General features: G+C 44.0%; 1 protein-coding gene and 1 long non-coding RNA gene across 2 annotated transcripts in view; one reads left to right on the top strand and one right to left on the bottom strand.

Annotated features, from left to right (window-relative positions):
- SLCO3A1 (solute carrier organic anion transporter family member 3A1) overlaps window positions 1-21751 on the bottom strand; it is a 240235-nt gene that overhangs the window by 38149 nt on the left and 180335 nt on the right. The window contains exons 5-6 of the mRNA XM_075207720.1: window positions 11060-11224; window positions 9062-9260 (exon numbers count right to left, since the gene is read on the bottom strand). Coding sequence (XP_075063821.1) covers window positions 9062-9260; window positions 11060-11224 — 364 coding nt within the window. The remainder of the gene's footprint in view (window positions 1-9061; window positions 9261-11059; window positions 11225-21751) is intronic.
- LOC142149910 (uncharacterized) lies at window positions 16297-20492 on the top strand. Its single transcript, XR_012690919.1, has 3 exons — window positions 16297-16652; window positions 17577-17810; window positions 20227-20492. It is a non-coding gene; the product is annotated as an uncharacterized LOC142149910 (long non-coding RNA).

Consider the following 21751-nt stretch of genomic DNA (forward strand, 5'->3'; position numbering starts at 1 on the left):
TTTGTTGAATCAAGTGCTCAAGCAACTTCCAGTTTCCACCCCTGATACATGCTGCAGTAAGGAGTCTAACTGTGCTGCTAACATTTCATTATCAAATTTGTCTGCCTTTGACTCTCTGCAAGCAACACCTTCCAATAGTCCTGTAACAAATTCAAGGTTTTCAGGTGCTCCACGCCCCCACCTGACCGAAGAGGAGCGATGGCGCAGGAGGACCTACAAACTGTGTCTTTACTGTGCCAGTGATTTACATTTTTTACAGGATTGCCCGCTCCGTAGACTCCGACCATCTTCAACCTCTATCTCCAGCTCTGAGTTACAAGCTTCTGTCTTCATTCCAGACATGTTATCTGCTCCCATGAGAACCCGGGTTCCCCAGTTCAACCCAGAGGGGGCGCTGCCCTTAAAGTTTGCTCCAGAGGGGGCGCTGCCCTTAAAGTTTGCTCCAGAGGGGGCGCTGCCCTTAAAGTTTGCTCCAGAGGGGGCGCTGCCCTTAAAGTTTGCTCCAGAGGGGGCGCTGCCCTTCCAGTCTGCTCCAGAGGGGGCGCTGCCCTTCCAGTCTGCTCCAGAGGGGGCGCTGCCCTTCCAGTCTGCTCCAGAGGGGGCGCTGCCCTTCCAGTCTGCTCCAGAGGGGGCGCTGCCCTTCCAGTCTGCTCCAGAGGGGGCGCTGCCCTTCCAGTCTGCTCCAGAGGGGGCGCTGCCCTTCCAGTCTGCTCCAGAATGGGCGCTGCCCTTCCAGTCTGCTCCAGAGGGGGCGCTGCCCTTCCAGTCTGCTCCAGAGGGGGCGCTGCCCTTACCGTATTCTCCAGAGGGGGCGCTGCCCTTACCGTATTCTCCAGAGGGGGCGCTGCCCTTACCGTATGCTCCAGAGGGGACGCTGCCCTTCCAGTCTTCTCCAGAGGGGGCGCTGCCCTTCCAGTCTGCTCCAGAGGGGGCGCTGCCCTTCCAGTCTGCTCCAGAGGGGGCGCTGCCCTTCCCGTCTGCTCCAGAGGGGGCGCTGCCCTTCCCGTCTGCTCCAGAGGGGGCGCTGCCCTTCCCGTCTGCTCCAGAGGGGGCGCTGCCCTTCCCGTCTGCTCCAGAGGGGGCGCTGCCCTTCCCGTCTGCTCCAGAGGGGGCTCTGCCCTTACCGTCTGCTCCAGAGGGGGCGCTGCCCTTACCGTCTGCTCCAGAGGGGGCGCTGCCCTTACCGTCTGCTCCAGAGGGGGCGCTGCCCTTACCGTCTGCTCCAGAGGGGGCGCTGCCCTTACCGTCTGCTCCAGAGGGGGCGCTGCCCTTACCGTCTGCTCCAGAGGGGGCGCTGCCCTTACCGTCTGCTCCAGGGGGGGCGCTGCCCTTAAAGACTTCTCCAGGAGGGGTCCTGTCCCTCCAGTCTGCTCCAGAAGAGTTCCATGCGGTCCAGCCCGAGTTGCCAGTCCATGTCCATGCGGTCCAGCCCGAGTTGCCAGTCCATGCGGTCCAGCCCGAGTTGCCAGTCCATGCGGTCCAGCCCGAGTTGCCAGTCCATGCGGTCCAGCCCGAGTTGCCAGTCCATGCGGTCCAGCCCGAGTTGCCAGTCCATGCGGTCCAGCCCGAGTTGCCAGTCCATGCGGTCCAGCCCGAGTTGCCAGTCCATGCGGTCCAGCCCGAGTTGCCAGTCCATGCGGTCCAGCCCGAGTTACCACTTGGTGCTGTCTGCCCTCAGGCTTCTCAAAGTGCTGTCTGCCCTCAGGCTTCTCAAAGTGCTGTCTGCCCTCAGGCTTCTCAAAGTGCTGTCTGCCCTCAGGCTTCTCAAAGTGCTGTCTGCCCTCAGGCTTCTCAAAGTGCTGTCTGCCCTCAGGCTTCTCAAAGTGCTGTTTGCCCTCAGGCTTCTCAAAGTGCTGTCCCTGAAAGGCCTGCCGCCCAGTCCGGGCCTGCTCCCAAGTCTGCGGCCCAGTCCGGGCCTGCTCCCAAGTCTGCCGCCCAGTCCGGGCGCCCTGCCAAGTCATCTGCCCAGTATGGATTGTCTTCTGCCAAGGGGGTCCTACCCAAGTCCCAAGGGATGTATGTTCAACCCGAGCTGGCCGAGTCTCATGCTAATTCGAATTCACCTTCTGTTCAAGTCTTCCAACCACCTACCTTCAATGGGGATATTCAGCAATTTCGTGCTCTTATTAAATTCTGTATATCCTATTTTCCCTCTGTATCCAACCTCCTTGATACTCAACGAAAGCAAGTGTTTTACATGTTGGCCAACTTTACAGGGGAAGCTCTGGAATGGGCAGAGCCCTTAATTGAAACACAAGATCCCATTCTGTCTGATTTACAGCTTTTTACTGAGGCCGTGATCAAAGAATTTACACCAGCACCTGCTATTCTCACTCCCAGTGCTTCATCTATGCCACATGTTCCATCTCCAGCTACTCCCACTTTGAGATTATCGTTTTCTTCACTCCATTTCCAGCAACCCTCTAAAAACCATAAAAAGAAAGTGAAGAGGAAGAAGAAGAAGAAAGATTCTCCTGGATCTCAACTCCCCTGTGGTGTGGTTTCTATACCCTTCCCGTCCTTGCATGAAGACTTCTCAAATACATGCCCAATTCTGGACTATGACTCTGACTTTTCTGACCATTTCTAGTATTTGGGCGTCTGGAATCCGCCCTTTAAGGAGGGGGTACTGTCACGATTTGCACTCTGCAGCTGCTGTCTGCAGTGACTCTATTGGATTTGGTATGCTTTCCACTTGTAGTACCACTGCCCACCAAAGGGGCCACTGTGCTACTTGATTATTCTCCTTGATCACTGGGAGTGGTTTCAGCTGCATGAGGCCTATTTATACCTGCCTGCTTCAAACAGTCTGGGCCAGATCATCAGGTCATTCCGAGGAGCATTCCCTGTGCTCAGCTTCTATCCGCTATCTTGACTCCTGCATATTTCTTCATTGAAATCTACTATTTGTTGTTACCTGTGTCCTGGACTCCTGCATCTTTAACCATTATACCTGGTACTTGTAGTTCTACGCTGCCTGTTGAAATCTACTATTTGTTGTTACCTGTGTCCTGGACTCCTGCATCTGTAACCATTATACCTGGTACTTGTAGTTCTACGCTGCCTGTTGAAATCTACTATTTGCTGTTACCTGTGTCCTGGACTCCTGCATCTTCAATCATTATACCTGGTACTTGTAGTTCTACGCTGCCTGTTGAAATCTACTATTTGTTGTTACCTGTGTCCTGGACTCCTGCATCTTTAACCATTATACCTGGTACTTGTAGTTCTACGCTGCCTGTTGAAATCTACTATTGCAGTTACCTGTTTCTCATCTGCACTTTGAACTGTCTCATGAGTTACCTTGTCATCTCTGTTTGTTAATAAACTCATTATACCACTTATCTCCTCTCCGTGGTCATACCTGGGAAATCCTGACAGTGATCGTCAATGAATTTTGATGCATAGTATACAGACAATAGAAATGATAATATTTTAGCGTTAAAAACAATTTACTAATAACCTGGTTTAAGCATATTGTGGTGTGTCGCTAATAGTTAGGACACAATATATACCTCTATTGTATAGAGGAAGCATTATGTGAAGTACGGTAAGTACAATTGTCTGCTTTATGGAAAACATGAATTTAAACAAAAGCTTGAATTTACTCATCATGGGAGGTCTCCAAATCATAACAGTCGATATAATAAAGAATCAAAGGCAGAGTTAAGAAAGAATGGCAGAGGGAAAATAAAAATGATTAAGGGAAAAAATAGGTAAACAAAAGTGAAATAGAATAACATTTAATTGTTAGGTATCTTATATATAAAGATATAAATAAGTGTCCAAAAAAGAAAGTTAAAAATGTAATTCAATAGCCTCATTTAAGCCCAGAAGGCACAATTTTTCTAAAGCAACCCCCCCCTCTAAGGGGTAGGTAGGTGCAATATGTCCTATTGCAAACAACTGTGTATTTTTAGGGTCACAAAAGTGTCTTTCAAAGAAGTGTCAGGGATGAAAATGAAAAATAAGTCATCTATATATCTCCCATAGAAGACTACGTTCGCACCGAATGTCTCTTCCTAAATGAGTTGCTCCTCAAACATATTTATGTATAGATTGGCGAAGCTAGGAGCAAACCTGGTCCTCATTTCTGTGCCAAGGATTTGAGGTAGAAAATGTGAAAATGTGTTGATAGGGAGCGCTTTGCTCCATCTCATACCTTTAGTGTATTATCCCTTGTGATTTAATGAGGACAAGAAGTGGGGCGCAGTCTAGCCTTCCGCATAGCATTACTGTGCATGTGCGAACCACAAGTTCAACTTTAGCGCCTTTCCTTCCAATACCGCTGAGGAGAAAGATGTCTTAGCAAGTTATGTGTTCAATACTGTATAAAAGTGACCTGAGGCTCTCGCTCTCTCTCATATTATATATCTATATCTACATATATATATATATATATATATATATATATATATATATATATATATATATATATATATATATATATTATGAGTGTATATATATATGTATATATACACACACACATATACATATATGTATGAAAACCACAACAGTATTCGACACAGACAAGCAGTGTGTCAAACGTTTACAACCTGCATATAATCCATAAACCATCTGTTATACTGCCTGTCACATCTGTGAGTATCTGCATAAATCATCTATCTGTTACAACTGTTCTATAAAACAAACACCTTGGTTAAGATTAAAGCGTGTGTGGCTTAACATCCCTTTCCAACACTGCTGCTGACACCTTTTACAGGCAACCGCAAAAGGTTCTGCCAATAAAAACGTGGTCAAATAAAAATTAATTGTGCGTAAGAATAAAAGAAATTGCATGAAGAATAAACAAACGCTGTTTCTCACTCCAACTACGAGAAGGCCTTTGCTTGTTAAATTAGCTATTGAAGTGCTTTTCTCTCTTCCTTTTTTCTTATAAGAGAAGAAAGCAAGCACGACTATTCGAGGGAGATGAATGATTTGTAGTATATTTTGAAATTCTTAGTATCCTGGATCACTAGTGAGCTCATATGGAAAATATATGTGTGAAATTTCTTTTGAATCTGTCCTTAATGGTAAAGATCTATAATGTCTATTATGCACAGCATTTACATAGTATGATATTATTATTCTGTGTTTCAATATTTGGAATAGTCACATAACATATCAGATCGCAATTCATTCATAGAAATTCTCCCGAGTATGTGTTATTATAATTTACTTTAAAGTATTTAGTAGATTATTACCATTATACTTTTTTAATCATATTAATTATATTATGTGCAAGTTTTAATATTACATAATCAGGAGCCAGACTGTGATATATGTTGCCGGTATAATTGATTGCAGGTAACGTTGATCCTAAGCTTTAGCTCTATAAATTACTTACCATCAAACTTGTTTGAAAGCATCAAAGTTGTGGATTGTTGAAGACTTTGCTCTTGATTGGCTCCACGGTCCTATAAAAAATCCCTACAGAGGGATAACTGAGATTTTGAAATTCCTTCGGATGAAACCATCAACATAGACAAAGAAACGCGTTAAGGAATAATCATTACTGTTTTTAACATTATCGACTTACTTTGTCTCCTGTCTCTTTACCTCAAGAAAGCTCTTTAAACCTGACAGCAAATTAACAGCACAAGTATATTGCATCCTTCTGTGAAAGAGGTAGATCTGCCGGCGTCGTTCATCATCACAAGAAGTGAAACTGATCAAGTAACCGGGTTTGCTCTACATTTTCTTCATTTACCAGGAGGGATTCATTTCGGTTCCCCATAGAACTTAAATCACTGCAGTATACTTTTACATTGACTTTATCCACCAAGACTGTTATGAGATAGTAGCTGTTTTATTTCTGTGTTGCCTTTGGCTATGTCAGCAATCGCTGTTCATTACACTTGAGCTTCATATAAGGATTCATAGGGACCATTTAGCTTTTATGATATTCAGTCAATAAAGGGTATATGTATTACTTTTCCATGAATATCTGCTTAGTAATATCATAATTCTTATGAATTTAGATTTTTTTTTTATCATATAACAGTTATTTATCAGATTTGTTCAGATACTACTAGCTTGGCCATTTCTTTCCTTCTACATTGTGTAATTAATTATAAAGAGACAGCAATATCTCCTTTTGGCAGGCGGATGGTCGCTACTTGTCGTTTTCCAAACACAATTTTTTACTTCACTATCATTCTAATAGCACTTGAGTTTTTGTTCTTTTCGTTTGAATTTCAATTGGCTGTTGCCTTCAGTCTTACAAAGCACTGGGATGCCTGGGTCAACATGATCTACATTGAAGACTACTGTGTATTACCTGCGTTTACATTAAGTGCTACAAAACTATTGACAGGTGTATGGAACAGACTCCCCCAGTTCTGTATTAAAAAAGTTTTGCCTTTAAAGACATTGCCATTTTAAATTTCCCCTGCCAGGTCGCCGAATCTCCATTATAATGAACAATTATTATAGCAAAAAGCAAATTAATGTACTGGAAAAGATTGTAAAACGGCAGGTATGGCAAGTACTGCTGCTTAGAGCAGGTAAAAAGTGCTCTTTAAACACTCTTGTCTGGTTTAAACACCAATAAATTGCATTCCCTCTAAAACCTTTGTATTTTAGAAGTCCCATATATAAAGCACTGAGAGTGCCAACATAAAATTCTTGACTTAGGGGCAAATTTATTAAAAATCGTTTGGTGGCGGTTTTAAACCAGGGCAACACTTCTTATTTCATAATGAGGGCATCATTTATACTGCATATAGGTGGCGCTGCAAGAGGATGTAAAGCTCTGAAAGTATACATATATGCTGCAAGGTTCTTTACTTTTGGATGTAAAAGATGACTAAACTATAAATTGATACACCTTTTGTTGTCCAAGTCTCCACTCCATTGTTTCTTAAACTACCTAACCCTATTGGCCAGCTGTGCTGTGAGGCAGGGGAGGATGCTGTCCCTGGTTCAGTCTTATATTGGGCTGCCCTGGGCCCAATCAGTGGGTTACCTGCATTTCTTCCCTTTAAAATATTCCTAACAAGCTGCTGGGCCGAGTCTCGTTCCTCCCACTCAGGTTAAAACTTGCAAGTCAGCCCATGACCCTGGGGACAGGCTGACAATATAACGTGTCAGGATTCCATCATTGTGTATACACTGGCCACCGCCAAAATGCTGGTTTGAAAATAGGAAAAAGATCCTTTTAACCGGCCTTATATTAACCTATCAGTGATTTTTACTGAACCCCTGTAGTGCAGACAAAGGGGAGCAGCAGGAGATAGATACAAATAAGTCGTTATGAATTCAGGTCCTTCCTTTGGCGGTCATGTATAAAAAGTGCTATCCCATGTTTTAGCAATTCTTTGACATTGTGACAAGGGATAGGGCTATAAACTTTTTTTTAAATAAAAAATTTCCCTCGCTCTTTGGTTTATGCAGTATGCCCTCCACACGCCAACTAGTAGAACCAATAGACTTTAGGGACGGAGTATCTCCTGCAAAGCAGAGGACCTGGACACGGAACACTGACATTTCTGTTAGTTAAGGACACAAATGCTACATAGAAACTGGATACATCATAATATCTACTGTGATTGGCAGGGGGACTTGGCAGCAGCAGTGCATACCTGGCCTAAGAGGATGTGTTAGAATAGGATGGGCGACCATCACCCAATGGTTACCCGACATTGAGTAACACTCTCTGGGTCAATTACCCCCTGATGATTCTGAGGCCCCCAGCCAATCTTGACAAATATTACAATGTGTCAGAGAGTTCCCATTCCCTTTAAGGCTGGGTGAGGTTCCTCTTTAACGATAGCTTATTATGACAATGTATTTCAATAGAGAAAATTGCACTATTTTCATAATATTGCTCATTTTCTTTTGCTGATTTTCCTCTTCGCTTTTATTCTTTTTGTGGATATATTTTAGTCTTAGTCTAAAACCTCACAACTGTAGATACCATGACTTCTGCAAATTAAAGTAGAATACTAGCAAAATACTAATGAAGACATTCAATTATATTCAATTTAGTTTGTTACATTTTTCATATGGTTTTCACTTGTCTAAATTTCCAAAATCGCATGGATGTAAATGAGCCCTAAATGTCTAGTTGCTGTCATAGTTGATTTTGGCTAACACCATACTGCCCAACGTTGTCAGCCATGTCTCCCAAGGCGGAATGGGTTGCAACTCCGAAGTTATAGGCCGTCCCTAAACACCCCTCCCCTCTACTAAAACCACCCATGAATTGCTACACTCACCCACTTTCCGTGATGATGCTCCCGTTCACCATGGTCATACCTCACAATTTCCCACGAGTAGGGACAAAAAAGTGCCGACATGCAGGACTGTCCTGGTGAAATTGGTATGATCATCACTCCCGCTGACCAGGATGTCTTTTAGACTACACTCTGCAGCCCGAGAAGAAGGCTGCACTTCATAAATTTAAACTAATGCCGATTTATTGATAGCTTTCTCAGAAGTGCAAGTGAAAACTTTTCTTTCAGAATCTCTGCTTTTTAGTTTTTAATTCCATATCCACACTGATGCAGAATGACGCCATAAACTGAGAATAAAACAATTCATATATAAAATGTGCAGACTATATGGGCAAGTTAATCATTATTTGCTGTCAACTTTCAATGTTTTACTTTTTCAGATTTATCATAAACATCACTTTTGGCATCTAATAAAATGGAAAATAAAGAGGATAAATGCCGCTGTCTTTTGTTTGTTTCATGGCTTGTTTATCTCTGTCTGCTGCTGCAAAATAAAATCTACATAACTTAAGACGACTAAACATGGCGTGTCCAGACTGCAGCAGGGAAAGATTTATCTAAGCATAGTAATAAGCGGGAACATTTTGTCGGTTTTAACTCTTCTTCTTTACAAAGAATGTCCTAAACCATTGGCTGACTTTGTTTCACAGCTTGTTCTGCTCAGCCTGCCATACAGCATCACAGCTATAAAATTGTTTAATCTGTTTCAACCTTAGAATTAGGTAAACTTGACCGTAGTATAACTATGGTATGGCTTTGCAAAACTGCATCACCGAGCAGTCAATATCTGTGTAAGGTATTATAGTATGAATTGTACTTACGTGTTTCCATAGGGAACAGTCACTCCGGCTACAGGACCTGTGTCACAGCCGAGAAAGAGGAAGGACACGTAACATGCGGTGGACACCAGGTTTACCATCATGGCCATCCTGATTGCCCCCAGAGCAGACAAGCTTAATTTCTTCACAAGAAGCCCACCCAGGAAAATGCCCAGGCATGCACACGGTATTGCCGTCATTCCTAGGAGAAAGATATTTTTGAGGGTTAAATGCTTACCATGTATCTACCCATATATCACTTGAGATGCTTAATTTTCCCATTATGAAGATTTGTGGTTCGTACAGAGGTGCTTTTGAAATCACAATCTTCATTTCAATCTTCAAAGCTTTTGAACAGTGCACCTCTCCACTCACCTAGGCAAACCTCCAGAATGCTTAGGTGTCTACCAAGAGCACAGGGAAGGCCTGCACTTAGAAGTGGGTTTTGCTAAGTGCTTCGGCTGCTTTCCAAAAATGGGCTTCTGTATATTTTAATGTAGAAGTAATGCAAAAGATTGATATTATAACAAAAAGTCTGGGACTGATTCATTAAGGAACGTAAATGCTGATATGTGCCGTATTTTGTGTTAAAATTCTCTGCGTATGCCCAGAAATGCACTGTACACAAGAGAGCGCAAGTGTATGCAATTCATCTTTGAGCGCAAAGGACACTTACAGCAAGCTACAATTTCATGGGTGAAATAAGAAGGGGAATGGGTGCATGCACATACACTTCTGACTTACAGTACTGAGGTCATGAGTTCAATTACTGACCATGGCTTTATCTGTAAGGAGTTTGTATGTTATCCCAGTGTTTGCGTGGGTTTCCTCCGGGTGCTCCGGTTTCCTCCCACACTCCAAAAACATACTGGTAGGCTAATTTGCTGCTAACAAATTGACCCTAGTCTGTCTGTCTGCCTGTGTCTGTCTCTCTGTGTGTGTCTGTGTCTGTCTCTGTCTCTCTGTCTGTGTGTGTGTGTGTTAGGGAATTTAGACTGTAAGTCCCAATGGGGCAGGGACTGATGTGAGTGAGTTCTCTGTACAGCGCTGCGGAATTAGTGGTGCTATATAAATAAATGGCAATAATAATAATAATAATAATAAGGGTGTGCCAAACTCAAGCACACACAGTAGCATCTGATTAAAGCTTCTGGCCTCGCTGAGGTACGTTTTTTTCTGTCGTATTATGTGCAGCAGCTATAGGTCAATTGTAAGTGCCGAGTGACAGTGATGAATATGCAAACATTGGTTTGCAATCAAGTACAACTGTAAAAATGCACTTTATGTACAGTAGACATTACTATCACCACGAGAAATGTATGTCATAGGAACTTTTTTTTAATGTTTTTTCATTAATGACAAGTTATTAACAGCTAAGCATAATTGAATACTTTCATTTTTTTCTGTGCTGGGACTTTATACTCTACGTATGTATTGTACATATAGTGCAGTGTATTGTGTCTGTCAGAGCAGAGTGTACCTAGACCCGTATTCAACAAGAGACATTTCTTCAGATCTGCCTGTGGTTGAAAACGGATCCCAAGTATGCCTGAATTACTCACATTTTTAAAGAAACACACATTACGTTCATTTTTCGTATCTTAATAAATCAGGCCCTCTGTGTCACTGGAATATATCTAATTAACAGCTAGGGAGATATTGCACAATTGTTCTTGCTAAATTAAACCGTATGTAGCCAACACAGACAAGGTCAAGTGGCGTTCAGGCTCCTGAGATGTGCTTAATCTCAGTGTCTTAAAATATGTAACGGTTTCCAGAAGAAGGGTCAATCACCGGAATTACTACATGACCCAGCTAATATACTTTTGTTCTAGCAATGCCATAATCTTCAACAACATTACAATTTATCACTGGGTCATTAAATATTATGTTTTACAATTATGGCACAATGACAAATTGTCCTTCAGAACCCTGAAGCAGCAAGTCTGGCTGTACAGTGCAAATAAAAGACATTTGTGGTTTTTGAGTTATTCCGCTCACCTAGCAGCTGATTGGCAGATGAGGTTGTCAAGTTAAATTGTTGCTCCAGGTACTTTCCCAGGAATGCTGCAAAGCCAGCGACCACGGCTATCTCCATACAGGCTGCAAGAACGATGCAGGTGAACACAGGGTTGGAAAGCAGGTGCTTTGTGACTTTCGGAATGACTGAAAAGGAAGACAATATTTAGGTCACACATACACAAAGCAATTATTTTTGTTTTTCACCGGTCTATTTTTTAGACTTATATACTTTTTTTGATATATTGCAGGAAGAAAATCTAGGGTCCGGTTTATCATAGCACAAAAGCCCTATTATTGGTGAAAACAAGTTTCTTTTGCAGACAATAGAGATGATTTTCACTTTGCCTTATATAATAAATCAGCTGCTGCCAGTGATAACTCTGACAAACGTTAATTATCGCTGGCTCTCGCTGGCAAAGGTTGGCCCCAAAATGTTTTTTTTGTTTAATAATAGCAAACTGAGCTTCTATATCCACATACATGCTGTGCACATGCTCAGCAGTGTGATTAGTAACTATTAACTCTCTGGATAGCGTTTCACCAATAAAATATTGTTAAAGCGCAGTGAAAAGTCATTTTTATTGTTATGATAAGTGTGGATAAAAATTACACTTATAGCCGCAATAAGGGCAATTACAATAGAAAGAATCCAATAACTTGCTGCCTCTCTTGTCAAAACAATTCTGTATAATCATAAAACCACATGAAAGTAATTCAATGCCCACAGCAGTATTTTTGAAAAATGCCAGATTAATAGCTAAAATAAACCTTTAGTCACAGTGACCACTACACCTACTGTAATCAATTACAATCACACTTTTAAAGAAAAGGAATTTGGCTCACACATACACAATACTGACTGTATTGCCCATTCCCATTCCTATGAAAGTTCCTATACAGCAAAGCCTGAGATTGTAGAACAGATGTAAGTCAATGTATATTACCAACTTAGCACTTTCAATTGTGTATTATTTTTGCTATATAAAGCCAATCATGTTACATAGTCTATATTCCTTTTCACCCATAAGGGTCCATTTCATCAGAAACTTATTAACCTACCAGTATGTTTTTGGACTGTGGGAGGAAACATGAGAACCCAGAAGAAACACACGCAAACACAGGGAAAACATGCAAACTCCACAAGGATGGTGCGCAGGTTGGAATCAAACCCATGACCTCAGCATTCTAAGATAGCAATGTTAGCCACCGTGCCACAGATTCCACTTAAAATAAGTTTTGCAGATGCTTCACAATTTGAACATTTAATAGGTATATAAGATGGAATTTAGACTTACAAGAAGCACAGAATCAAGTGCAAGAAACAATGCCCAATTGCTCCTCAAAAATGTTAGAAGATAATGAGGTGTAATTATGCCATTTATGACTGAACAATTTTTTAAATTATAACTCTGAACACACCATCCTTTCTCACCAGGTCTAACCTCAGTAAAACTTTCCTAAATTGGGAACTTTCCTAAATTGAGACATGGCCTTGCCTCCTCTGCCTGACAGCTGTGGGCATGTCCACATCATAATGGGTGTGACATGCCCTCCGGGGAATCACTAGTGCTTCCTCCCTCCCCTAAAACCACCCTTGAATTCCCATGCAATCCCAGAGGTACCTGCCTCTTATGTGTGGTCATCGCCCACTCACCATGGTAAGTGGAAACATTCTTCCCAACTTCCTGCGAGCCAGGACAGTCCCCTGAAATTGGACAGTTGGGATGTCTGCAAAGTACATGCCGTATGTAGAAAAACCTCTTACCGCTTTAGTTCCAGTTTTTCTCCTAACATATGGCTTGTTTTAGCCTTACTTGTGGCTTTAATAAGCCATGAGAACGATGGAACATTGGGACTGTCTTTATTATATGTGGTACTTCTGTGTTTTCTGCTGAAGGCCTTTACGTTAAGTGCAGTCCATTTGGTGGAAAACTGCATTTGCAGGTACATTCGCCACCTCTACCGGGTACTTCTGTAGAGTGCCCGGTAAAAGAAAACAAAAGCAAATAAATAATTATTCAGATAGCACCCTACACTCCCCCCCCCCCCCAAAAAAAAAATAATCCTTAACAAGCCATATCATTTGACAAACCACAAGACTACTAAAGTGAAAACAAGTCCCAAGTCGGTCAATTTAGGATTGGTGAATAATAAATATGCCCAACATAAACATAGCTGGACAAACCAGTCTGTCAGATATATTTGCGAATGGTATTTGTAGCTTTATTTCTATACAGCAACTTGCATTATAGGTGAAGTGGTCCTTTAATATCTTTCCGAGTTTACAGAAACCATCCTACTGTACAGAACCAGTAACAATTATTCATTTCCACTTTGCATATTAACTCCTTTTAAACAGTAGAGTCTATTTAAACACATCAATTTGGAAATGATTACTTTGAAATGGGAGATTTGGTTAATGGATCCAATGTAACATTTTCTACATCAGTAAACATCTTAATTATTTTAATGATAACACAGCTTGATCTGGAAGTCATCTTAATGTACGCCAGCACTCCTTTGTCTTAATAAGTAGTGACTAATTTTGCACAGAATTAAATGTGATAATCTGCTTAACATTTACTTTAGTGAAGTGTCGGTAAGGCCTTCATAGCATACATGCTGCATGTTAAAAAGTTGGATGTAATAGATTACCTCACTGGAGTCACTGAATTTAAAATTTAAATTAGGGACAGGTTTATTGCTTGCAATGGCGGACAGAATCATAAGCAAAAGCAAATATGCTCAAGTTATGTGGCCAGCTACATAATACTTTCTTTGTAATCATCATCATTTATTTATATAGCGCCACTAATTCTGCAGCGCTGTACAGAGAACTCATTCACCTCAGTCCCTGCCTCTTTGTATTAGGGAATTAAGACTGTAAGCTCCAGACACACACACACACAGACACAGACAGACAGACAGAGAGGGAGACAAACAGACAGACTAGGGTAAATTTTTGATAGCAGCCAATTAACCTACCAGTATGTTTTTGGAGTGTGGCAGGAAACCGGAGCACCCGGAGGAAACCCACGCAAACACAGGGAGGACATACAAACTCCACAAAGATAAGGTCATGGTCGGGAATCGAACTCATTACCCAGTGCTGTGAGGCAGAAGTGCTAACCACTAGGCCACTGTGCTGTCACAGTCGAAGATGTTTGTAGAAGAGTGGATGTTTTTGAAAGTTGAGCGGTCTGAAGCAAAGCTTAAGGCCCTTTACTTACTAGCATTAAAATCATGCCTTCAATGTGAGAGCTTGTAACTGGGTATGGGGATGGTGTCCATTGGTCCTAAGGACCCCATACTTGCTCTAGGGAGAGTTTTCTTTTGGAAGCTGCATGCTCCATTTACTGAAGCTGACTGTAAGTGAATACAAGGGAATTAATGGAGTGTTGCGTTTGAAGTTTCATTAGCAGTTTCAAAATGTCAGAGAATCATCAGCCTAATGTTATTGCAGTGCCAGCCCAGTCTTCCAGCACAGCTCCACCAGAATGACCACTTATTTTGTCAAACCACCAAGAGAGTCAAGAAAAGATTCTGATGCAAAGCATGGCTGGAAATGTTTTAACATCTCTTTGGGGAATTTTGTGGAGGACCAAAAAGGGGGGAGAATTGGGAAAGGTAGCCTTCCAAAATGTCTCAATGCGCCCACCACAATTTCTCTATTAGCCAACCTGCCAACATAGGCCATACCCTGCAGGACCATAACCCATTCATTTTATGCAAAACCAGGCCCCCTTTTGAAAGGTGATATCTACGTTGGCCAAGTCTGAAGCTGGTTTAAAATTTTTCTCTCATCAGCAGTTTTAATGGATAGACTCGTTGCGTTTCTATGGTACTTCATCCATACTGTCAAGTAGCTAGTAGTGTATCTTGACTGATCATCAATGAATATGAGACAATACTTTCCCCTTTTTGGGGTCAGAGTCTGTTCAGCACTGCTACTGCTGTTTTTTGGAAGTATTTCTTTGGCATTTTTCCCATTCAGGCATTTCATCACCTGCAAACACTAATCAATCTTAATATGGTGAGCAAGCTGCTCTTTAGGAATTTTACTTTTTCAGGTTCCTGTGTCGTAGGCATTGGTGCCGTATATAGATGCAGGTTGTATGTCAATCCTAACTTGTGGTGTTGACCAACTTCTTTGCATTTCAGCTGGTATAATTCATCAATGATTTTTTGCTTCTCCAAAATGTGACATTTTGTGATGACACAGCTGTCATCCATGAATCCCACAACATTAGCCTGCTTTGTGCATTTATTCAGTGACCACAAATTGCTTTCAAGATTAGGTACATATACTAGATTACTTACTGGTATGTTTCTGGTGCATGTAGTGGATACTGGGTAGTTAAGGTAACCATCGCCTGTCCCAGGTCATATACTGTGCTTTGCTATGGTAACTTTTTCCATGAATGTGAGAGTATACACTTTTATCATTAGTCACATGACTTATGGTTCCAGAGTCGATACACCATGCATGATTTGATAATGCACCCAAACTGGTATTGAATTTAACCTTCAATAGTGGCTGTCACTTTTGTTTCCCCTTAAGTTATTCTTCTTCTTCAGCTGATTCATTTTAGTTTTTTCAAAACTTGACAGCCAACCTTTAGGTAACCAGGACTCTTGCATATAAAACATTCAAGAGGTTCACATTGCTGACTATAGTTCTAACTCCAATCTTGTGTCTTTAATGCAGATTCTGCTCTGGAGACATTGTTATTGCCTACATTCTCTGTTTTCCTCTTGTATTCATCTGCAAGCTGTCTGCTGACATATTCTAACATAAGCTCATCATCTAATTGATCATCAGCTGTGGCCACAAGCATTTCATAACTGTCTCTGTAACTGCTGAGTAACAATGCTGCTACAAAGAGCTCTTTTATGTCTTCTCCAATATCACGTAGACGCTCTAAAGTATTTAAGAGAAGTGTGTCCCTCAGACTAAACGCAGTTAAAATCATGCGGGTGAGTGACTTACTAAAGAACCTATTATCTGTGGATTCCTGTAAGTTTCAGCCAATGAGTGCAGGGAGGGGTTGGGACTTATACACAGTTATAAGTCAGTGTGCAGAGGCTTCTGCCCTTCCTGTTTCCGGATTCCTGAGAGCTAGGCTGAGTACTGGTTTCCAGATTTCTTTTGTATTTCTGTGTGCTGTGTCCCCCTTTTTCTCTCCTTTATTTCACCTCGTGGTTCTGTCTTTTTATTTTACCTCCTTTCCTCCTCATTCTTCCCTTCAATCTCTCCTTCTTTCCCTCTCTCTCTGCAGCGCGGGGCTCCGTGTCTTATCTCCCCCCTCCCCCCCCTCCTTCTCCCCTTCTCTCTCCGCTTGTCTCTTCCTCCTTTGTGTAGCTGACAGCTATGTCTTGTCCTAGCAGGGTGAGGAGTGCCCCAGCCAGGTACAGGGACGCAGTCCCCACAGCCCAGTCCCTCTCTTCCCTGGCGGCAGCCCACGTGGAGACAGCGCTGTCCCCTATTCCCAGCGGTGTGGCCGCTAGGGGGACTCGCAGCGCTTCTCCATCCAGGCCAAGACTGAACAGGTCTCCTTCCAGCGGGCAGCGGGCAATGAGCTCCACCGCCGGAGGTTCTCTGCTTTCTGCGGGGGGGGGGCACTAAGGCAGCCCCCGCAGCTGTTAAGGGGGCCAGTGTTATTAGCAGGAGTAGCGGGATAGCGCAGGGGGACATGGGCAGGCAGCAGGACCCCCCTCCTCCTTCCATTAACCCTCAGGGCCCTGGTATCTTCCGGAGCTGGGAGGGAGTGGGTGTCTCGTCTGGGGGCATATCTGAGGCATCAGTATCACAGCGGGAGGCCCCTTCTCCATATAGGGGGTTTGGCCCTATCATTCGGGACCCCCTGGTCCCAGGGGGGAGGGTGGAGTTGACCCGGACATCAGGGCTCTCTAGGAGTCAGGGGGCAGTCTTTTTAGGAAAGAGCTCTTCCCTCTGTTTCCCCGTAGCGGACACAGCGGGCGGCGATCCCTTCGTCTCTGCGGGCCCCTGTTCGGGGGCCGCTGATGTTCATGTGGGGGGTGTAAACTTGTATTCTTCCGTAGCTGCCCCCCCCCTCATTTGCTCTTGGCTCCTACCCCCCCTCCACGTCTCTGTCCCAGGTCAGGGGCCCCCCTTTAGTTCTTCCTCCCATCCCTGTCAGTAGTCTTCCGAGGGGCGTGCAGCCGAGTATCAGCCTCAACAGGCTGGGGGGTGGGGAGGGCTGGAATTTACCTTATCCCCCGGCTGGGGGTGTGGCTGTCCCGGGTAGTTCTTTTTCCCCTTCCCCTCCTTACCCCGTTCCGACGGGATCCTATACTCATTATTATCCGCTTCCGGTCGCCCCTGCGGGTGCGTTGGCGGCGGGTCATCAGGGGTCCCCCTGGAACTTTCCCCCTCCGTCGGGTTTGGTCGGGACAGGTCAAAGCAGTCACTGGGGTTTACCTCCTGCTGCTGTTCATCAAGTTGTTTCCCACGTTAACGTGCCTGTGTTTTCAGAATACCAAGGTCCAGGAGTATCAACTTCGCTACAGCCCCCGAATCCGGCTGGGGTCACAGCTAGAGCCACGGTCCAGACGGAGGTCGCATCCGAGAATCAGGCGTCGTTGGCAGGCATACCGCTGGGAGTGTTGTCGGTTCCGGAACCTCAACAGGGTGCGATGGAGACTTCGTCGGTCCCGGGGCCATCTGGGGCGGCAGGATCCGGTCGGCAGTCGGCTGCGGGTGCGGGCGGTGAGTTGTCTAAGGTTGGTTTTTTCTCTCGCACTTACACATAGCCCTCCTATGTCATCCACTGACGAGGACTCCCCCTCTTCATCGGGGGAGGGTCCCTGGAAGTTGATTAAGATCCTTAATACTCACTTCAGTAGGTCAGCATCGAAAGGAGATAGACAAGGGCCTGTAGTGAAGACGTCATTGAGTAAAAACCCCATGGTGCTCTGTGAGAACACCGCTCTTTTAGCAGGCATTCGCCCCTGTATTAGAGATAGGATTAAGAAAGGTTGGTTTGTAGACATGTTCGAGATCACTAAGGCTAGCAAGAAAGAGCTAGAATCGGCCCGAGGAAAAGGGGGGATAGGCGAGGACGCATACAAAACCTTCTCTAACTGGCTGTCAGGTTATTGCTCCTTCGCGGCGTGCTATATTGACACGAGACCTCAAGCCTCTGAGGAGGTCTGGAAGTATTTGCATATGATAAATGAGATGTTTATTAATAACCGCCCAGGGACGTGGCGCAAATACGACAAATTGTTTAGAGAGAGAGTAGAAGGTCGGGTAGACATGCCATTGGGCGTTAAGGATGTCGAGATCTGGATGCAACTAAACCGGGCTAGTTTAGCCTTCAGTTCAGGGGCACAGTGGAATCGGTTTCCGCAAGGGGGGAGACGTGGAGGTCCCCAGTTTGCAAAAAACAGATGCTTCGCCTTCAACAATGGAGCGTGCGGCAGGGGTGAATCTTGCAGATACAAGCATATCTGCTCCTACTGCCGCGGTGGCCACGCAGCCAGAGAGTGTCCAAGGAGTGCCCCCGGCCTCTCCAGAAACCGTGGCAATGATAACAGCGCTCAGTAAAGCCCCATCCCCCATATGTAATGACGCACTGGAAAGATGGCTTAGACTGTACCCAAATACGGAGCAGGCTTCCTTCTTAAGCGAAGGCTTTCGCCACGGGTTTAGGCTCCCTATCAACACATCAGTTAGTGCTAGGGCCTCTAGGAACTTAAAATCAGCATACTTATTCCCCGATATCCTAGACGAAAAAATTTGTGGTGAGATAAGCCTAGGCCGCATGATCGGCCCATTTGATTCCCCCCCCTGGCAGATTTAGTCATATCCCCAGTAGGTATAGTCCCTAAAAAAGTACCGGGTAAATTTAGGCTTATTCAGCACATGTCACATCCCGCAGGCAAGTCCGTTAACGATGCCATAGATCAGGACATAAGTTCAGTGGTTTACCAGTCATTCGAAGAGGCTTTAATGCTTATTCGAAGGTTTGGAACAGGGGCTCTTATGGCCAAATTAGATATTGAGTCGGCTTTCAGACTACTTCCCCTACACCCGGAATCGTTCCGGTACATGGGGTTTAAAATTAAAGATAAATATTTTATTGACAGATGCCTTCCCATGGGGTGCTCCTTGTCATGTGCTTACTTTGAAGCTTTTAGTTCCTTTCTTCACTGGGCGATCCAGGCGGGCACAAGGCACGAGGGCATCGCTCATTACCTGGATGATTATCTATTCGTAGGCCCGGCTGGCTCTTCAGTGTGCTCTGATATGCTATATGCGGCTCAGGCTCTTTTCTTGGTTATGGGGGTACCAGTAGCCAGGGATAAGACAGAAGGCCCATCATCTTGCTTGTCGTTCCTAGGGATAGAAATAGACTCTGAGGCGGGCTGCTGTCGCTTGCCAGCTGACAAAATAGCTAAAATGGAGAGTTTGATATCCAGTACTCTGGCCTCTCCTTGTCGTACTCTTAAACAAGTTCAAGCGTTACTAGGATCCTTCAATTTTGCATGTAGAGTTATACCCATGGGTAGAATCTTCTGCAGGAAACTGCAGTTGGCCACAGCAGGCAGAAACAGACCCCATGCTTTAATAGCTCTGAGTGACGAGATAAGGGAAGATTTAACAATATGGGTGACATTCCTTCAGAAGTTCAACGGTTCCAGGATTTGGCCTTCACCTCCCATTTCCACATTAGAGTTAGACCTATTCACAGATGCCTCAGGCGCTAAAGGCTTTGGTGCTTTCTTCCAAGTTCGGTGGTGCGCTGCTTCATGGCCGGAATCGTGGATAGACGGGGGGCTTACAAAGAATTTATTTGGTATTGGAGCTTTTTCCCATAATCGTAGCGCTGGAATTGTGGGCCTCTCAGCTGTCAGGGCGTAATGTTTCCTTTTGGTGTGACAAGTTGGGCGTGGTGCAGGCGATTAACCGTCAGAGCGCTTCCTCTAAACCGGCAATAAATTTGCTACACGTTCTGGTGCTTCGTTGCCTGGTCTTCGACATAAATTTTTGCGCCAAACATGTACCTGCTATAGACAACTGTATTGCTGATTCTCTGTTCCGTTTTGAGTGGGAGCGCTTTAGATCTTTAGCTCCCAGTGCTGACCCCGTGGGTACATCTTGTCCATTTTATGTTTATCAGATGGTCGGTCCGGTTTAAGATTCTTAGCAGAGGTCTCTCTAGCACCAAGTACGTGGAAGGCTTATCGGGCAGCCTGGAAACGATGGGAGGTTTTTCTGTTATCCGGTCCCAATCGTTCCTCGGGGGATTCTAACGGTATGATAGACTTCATGTGGGGGTGTTACCAGGAGGGCCTTAGTAGAACATCTATGACAGCTATGCTGGCAGGTATATCGTTCATGGCCAAGTTACAAAGTGTACCTGATCCCACTAAATCATTTCTAATAAATAAAGCATTTAAAAGGCTGGTCTAGGCTCCACCCCACCCCCAAGGATAGGAGAAAGCCCATAGATCCTATTTTATTGTCCCGTATGATTTTTACTTTACCGGATATTACATCGGACCATTTCGAAGCTTCCCTGTTTGCGGCTGCATTCTCCTTAGCTTTTCATGGCGCCATGCGAGTTAGTGAGTTAGTTGCACAATCTAAAAGCAGGACAGATGCTTCATTATTAGGTAAACATGTGGTGTTGTCGGACGACAGCATTCAAGTGAAAATTAGGCGATCAAAAACAGATCAGGCAGGGATTGGTCATTGGTTCACGCTTAGTAAAATACAGGATCAAAGTATATGTCCTGTTAAAATTTGTAAATATTTCTCCAGCATTAGGCCACATGGATCAGAGGTTTGGCTAGTGCATGAAGATCTCTCCCCCCTCACCAAATTTCAATTTCATGCGGTTATGTGCAACACTTTAAACGCTCTTGGTTTAAATTCATCAGAATTTGGGACGCATTCATTTCGGATAGGGGCGGCCACAGCGCCCGCAGCGAGTGGGGCTTCAGTAACTTCCATACAAAGGCTAAGAAGATGGAAGTCTGGCTGTTATAAATCGTATATTCGTCCTGATGTATAACATGTGTTTTTTCCCTCTAAGCAGCTCTTCTCTACCTCTTTTCTCCTCTAAGCTAGTGAACCCAGGGCGCTAGGCTGCTCGCCGCTATTTGCGTGGGCGTTGAAGGGCTTTTTCCTCATAGGTTTTCACCTTCACCTGGGTTGCTGCTTTTCCTTTCGTTCTGTTAGGTTTAAGGTTGGAATTAATGTTTTGTCCCAGCATTCACCTCACTCCCTACCTCCTAGTTATAAATAGGTGTTTTATAGTTGTGGAATTTAACTTCAGTTCATGGTTCTTTAGTTTATGCAAATATGTTAATGGTGTTTCTTCTCTGCTTAGTTAGTTTTTCGTGCCTTATTGCTTATCCTCCTCCTTTTATTATCTCGTTTTAGGATCCAATTCCTCTATGATTTCCGTTTGGGTGTTGGGTCACTCCTACATTTTCTGGGCTAGCAGACATCCGTTATCTCGTAATTGTCATTGGTTAGCGGATAACATTTACATTAGATGGATAGGTAAACGTGGTTTAAAATGGGACAATTTTCTCCCTCTTCTGTCAGAGGAAATTTTATCATTTCGTGTGCCGGACGTTTTAGTGGTCCACGCTGGTGGCATTGATGTGGGGCAAATTAAGACCCTGGAGTTAATC

The sequence above is a fragment of the Mixophyes fleayi genome, chromosome 4 (genome assembly GCF_038048845.1).
Source record: "Mixophyes fleayi isolate aMixFle1 chromosome 4, aMixFle1.hap1, whole genome shotgun sequence".
Taxonomy (NCBI): Eukaryota; Metazoa; Chordata; class Amphibia; order Anura; family Limnodynastidae; genus Mixophyes; species Mixophyes fleayi.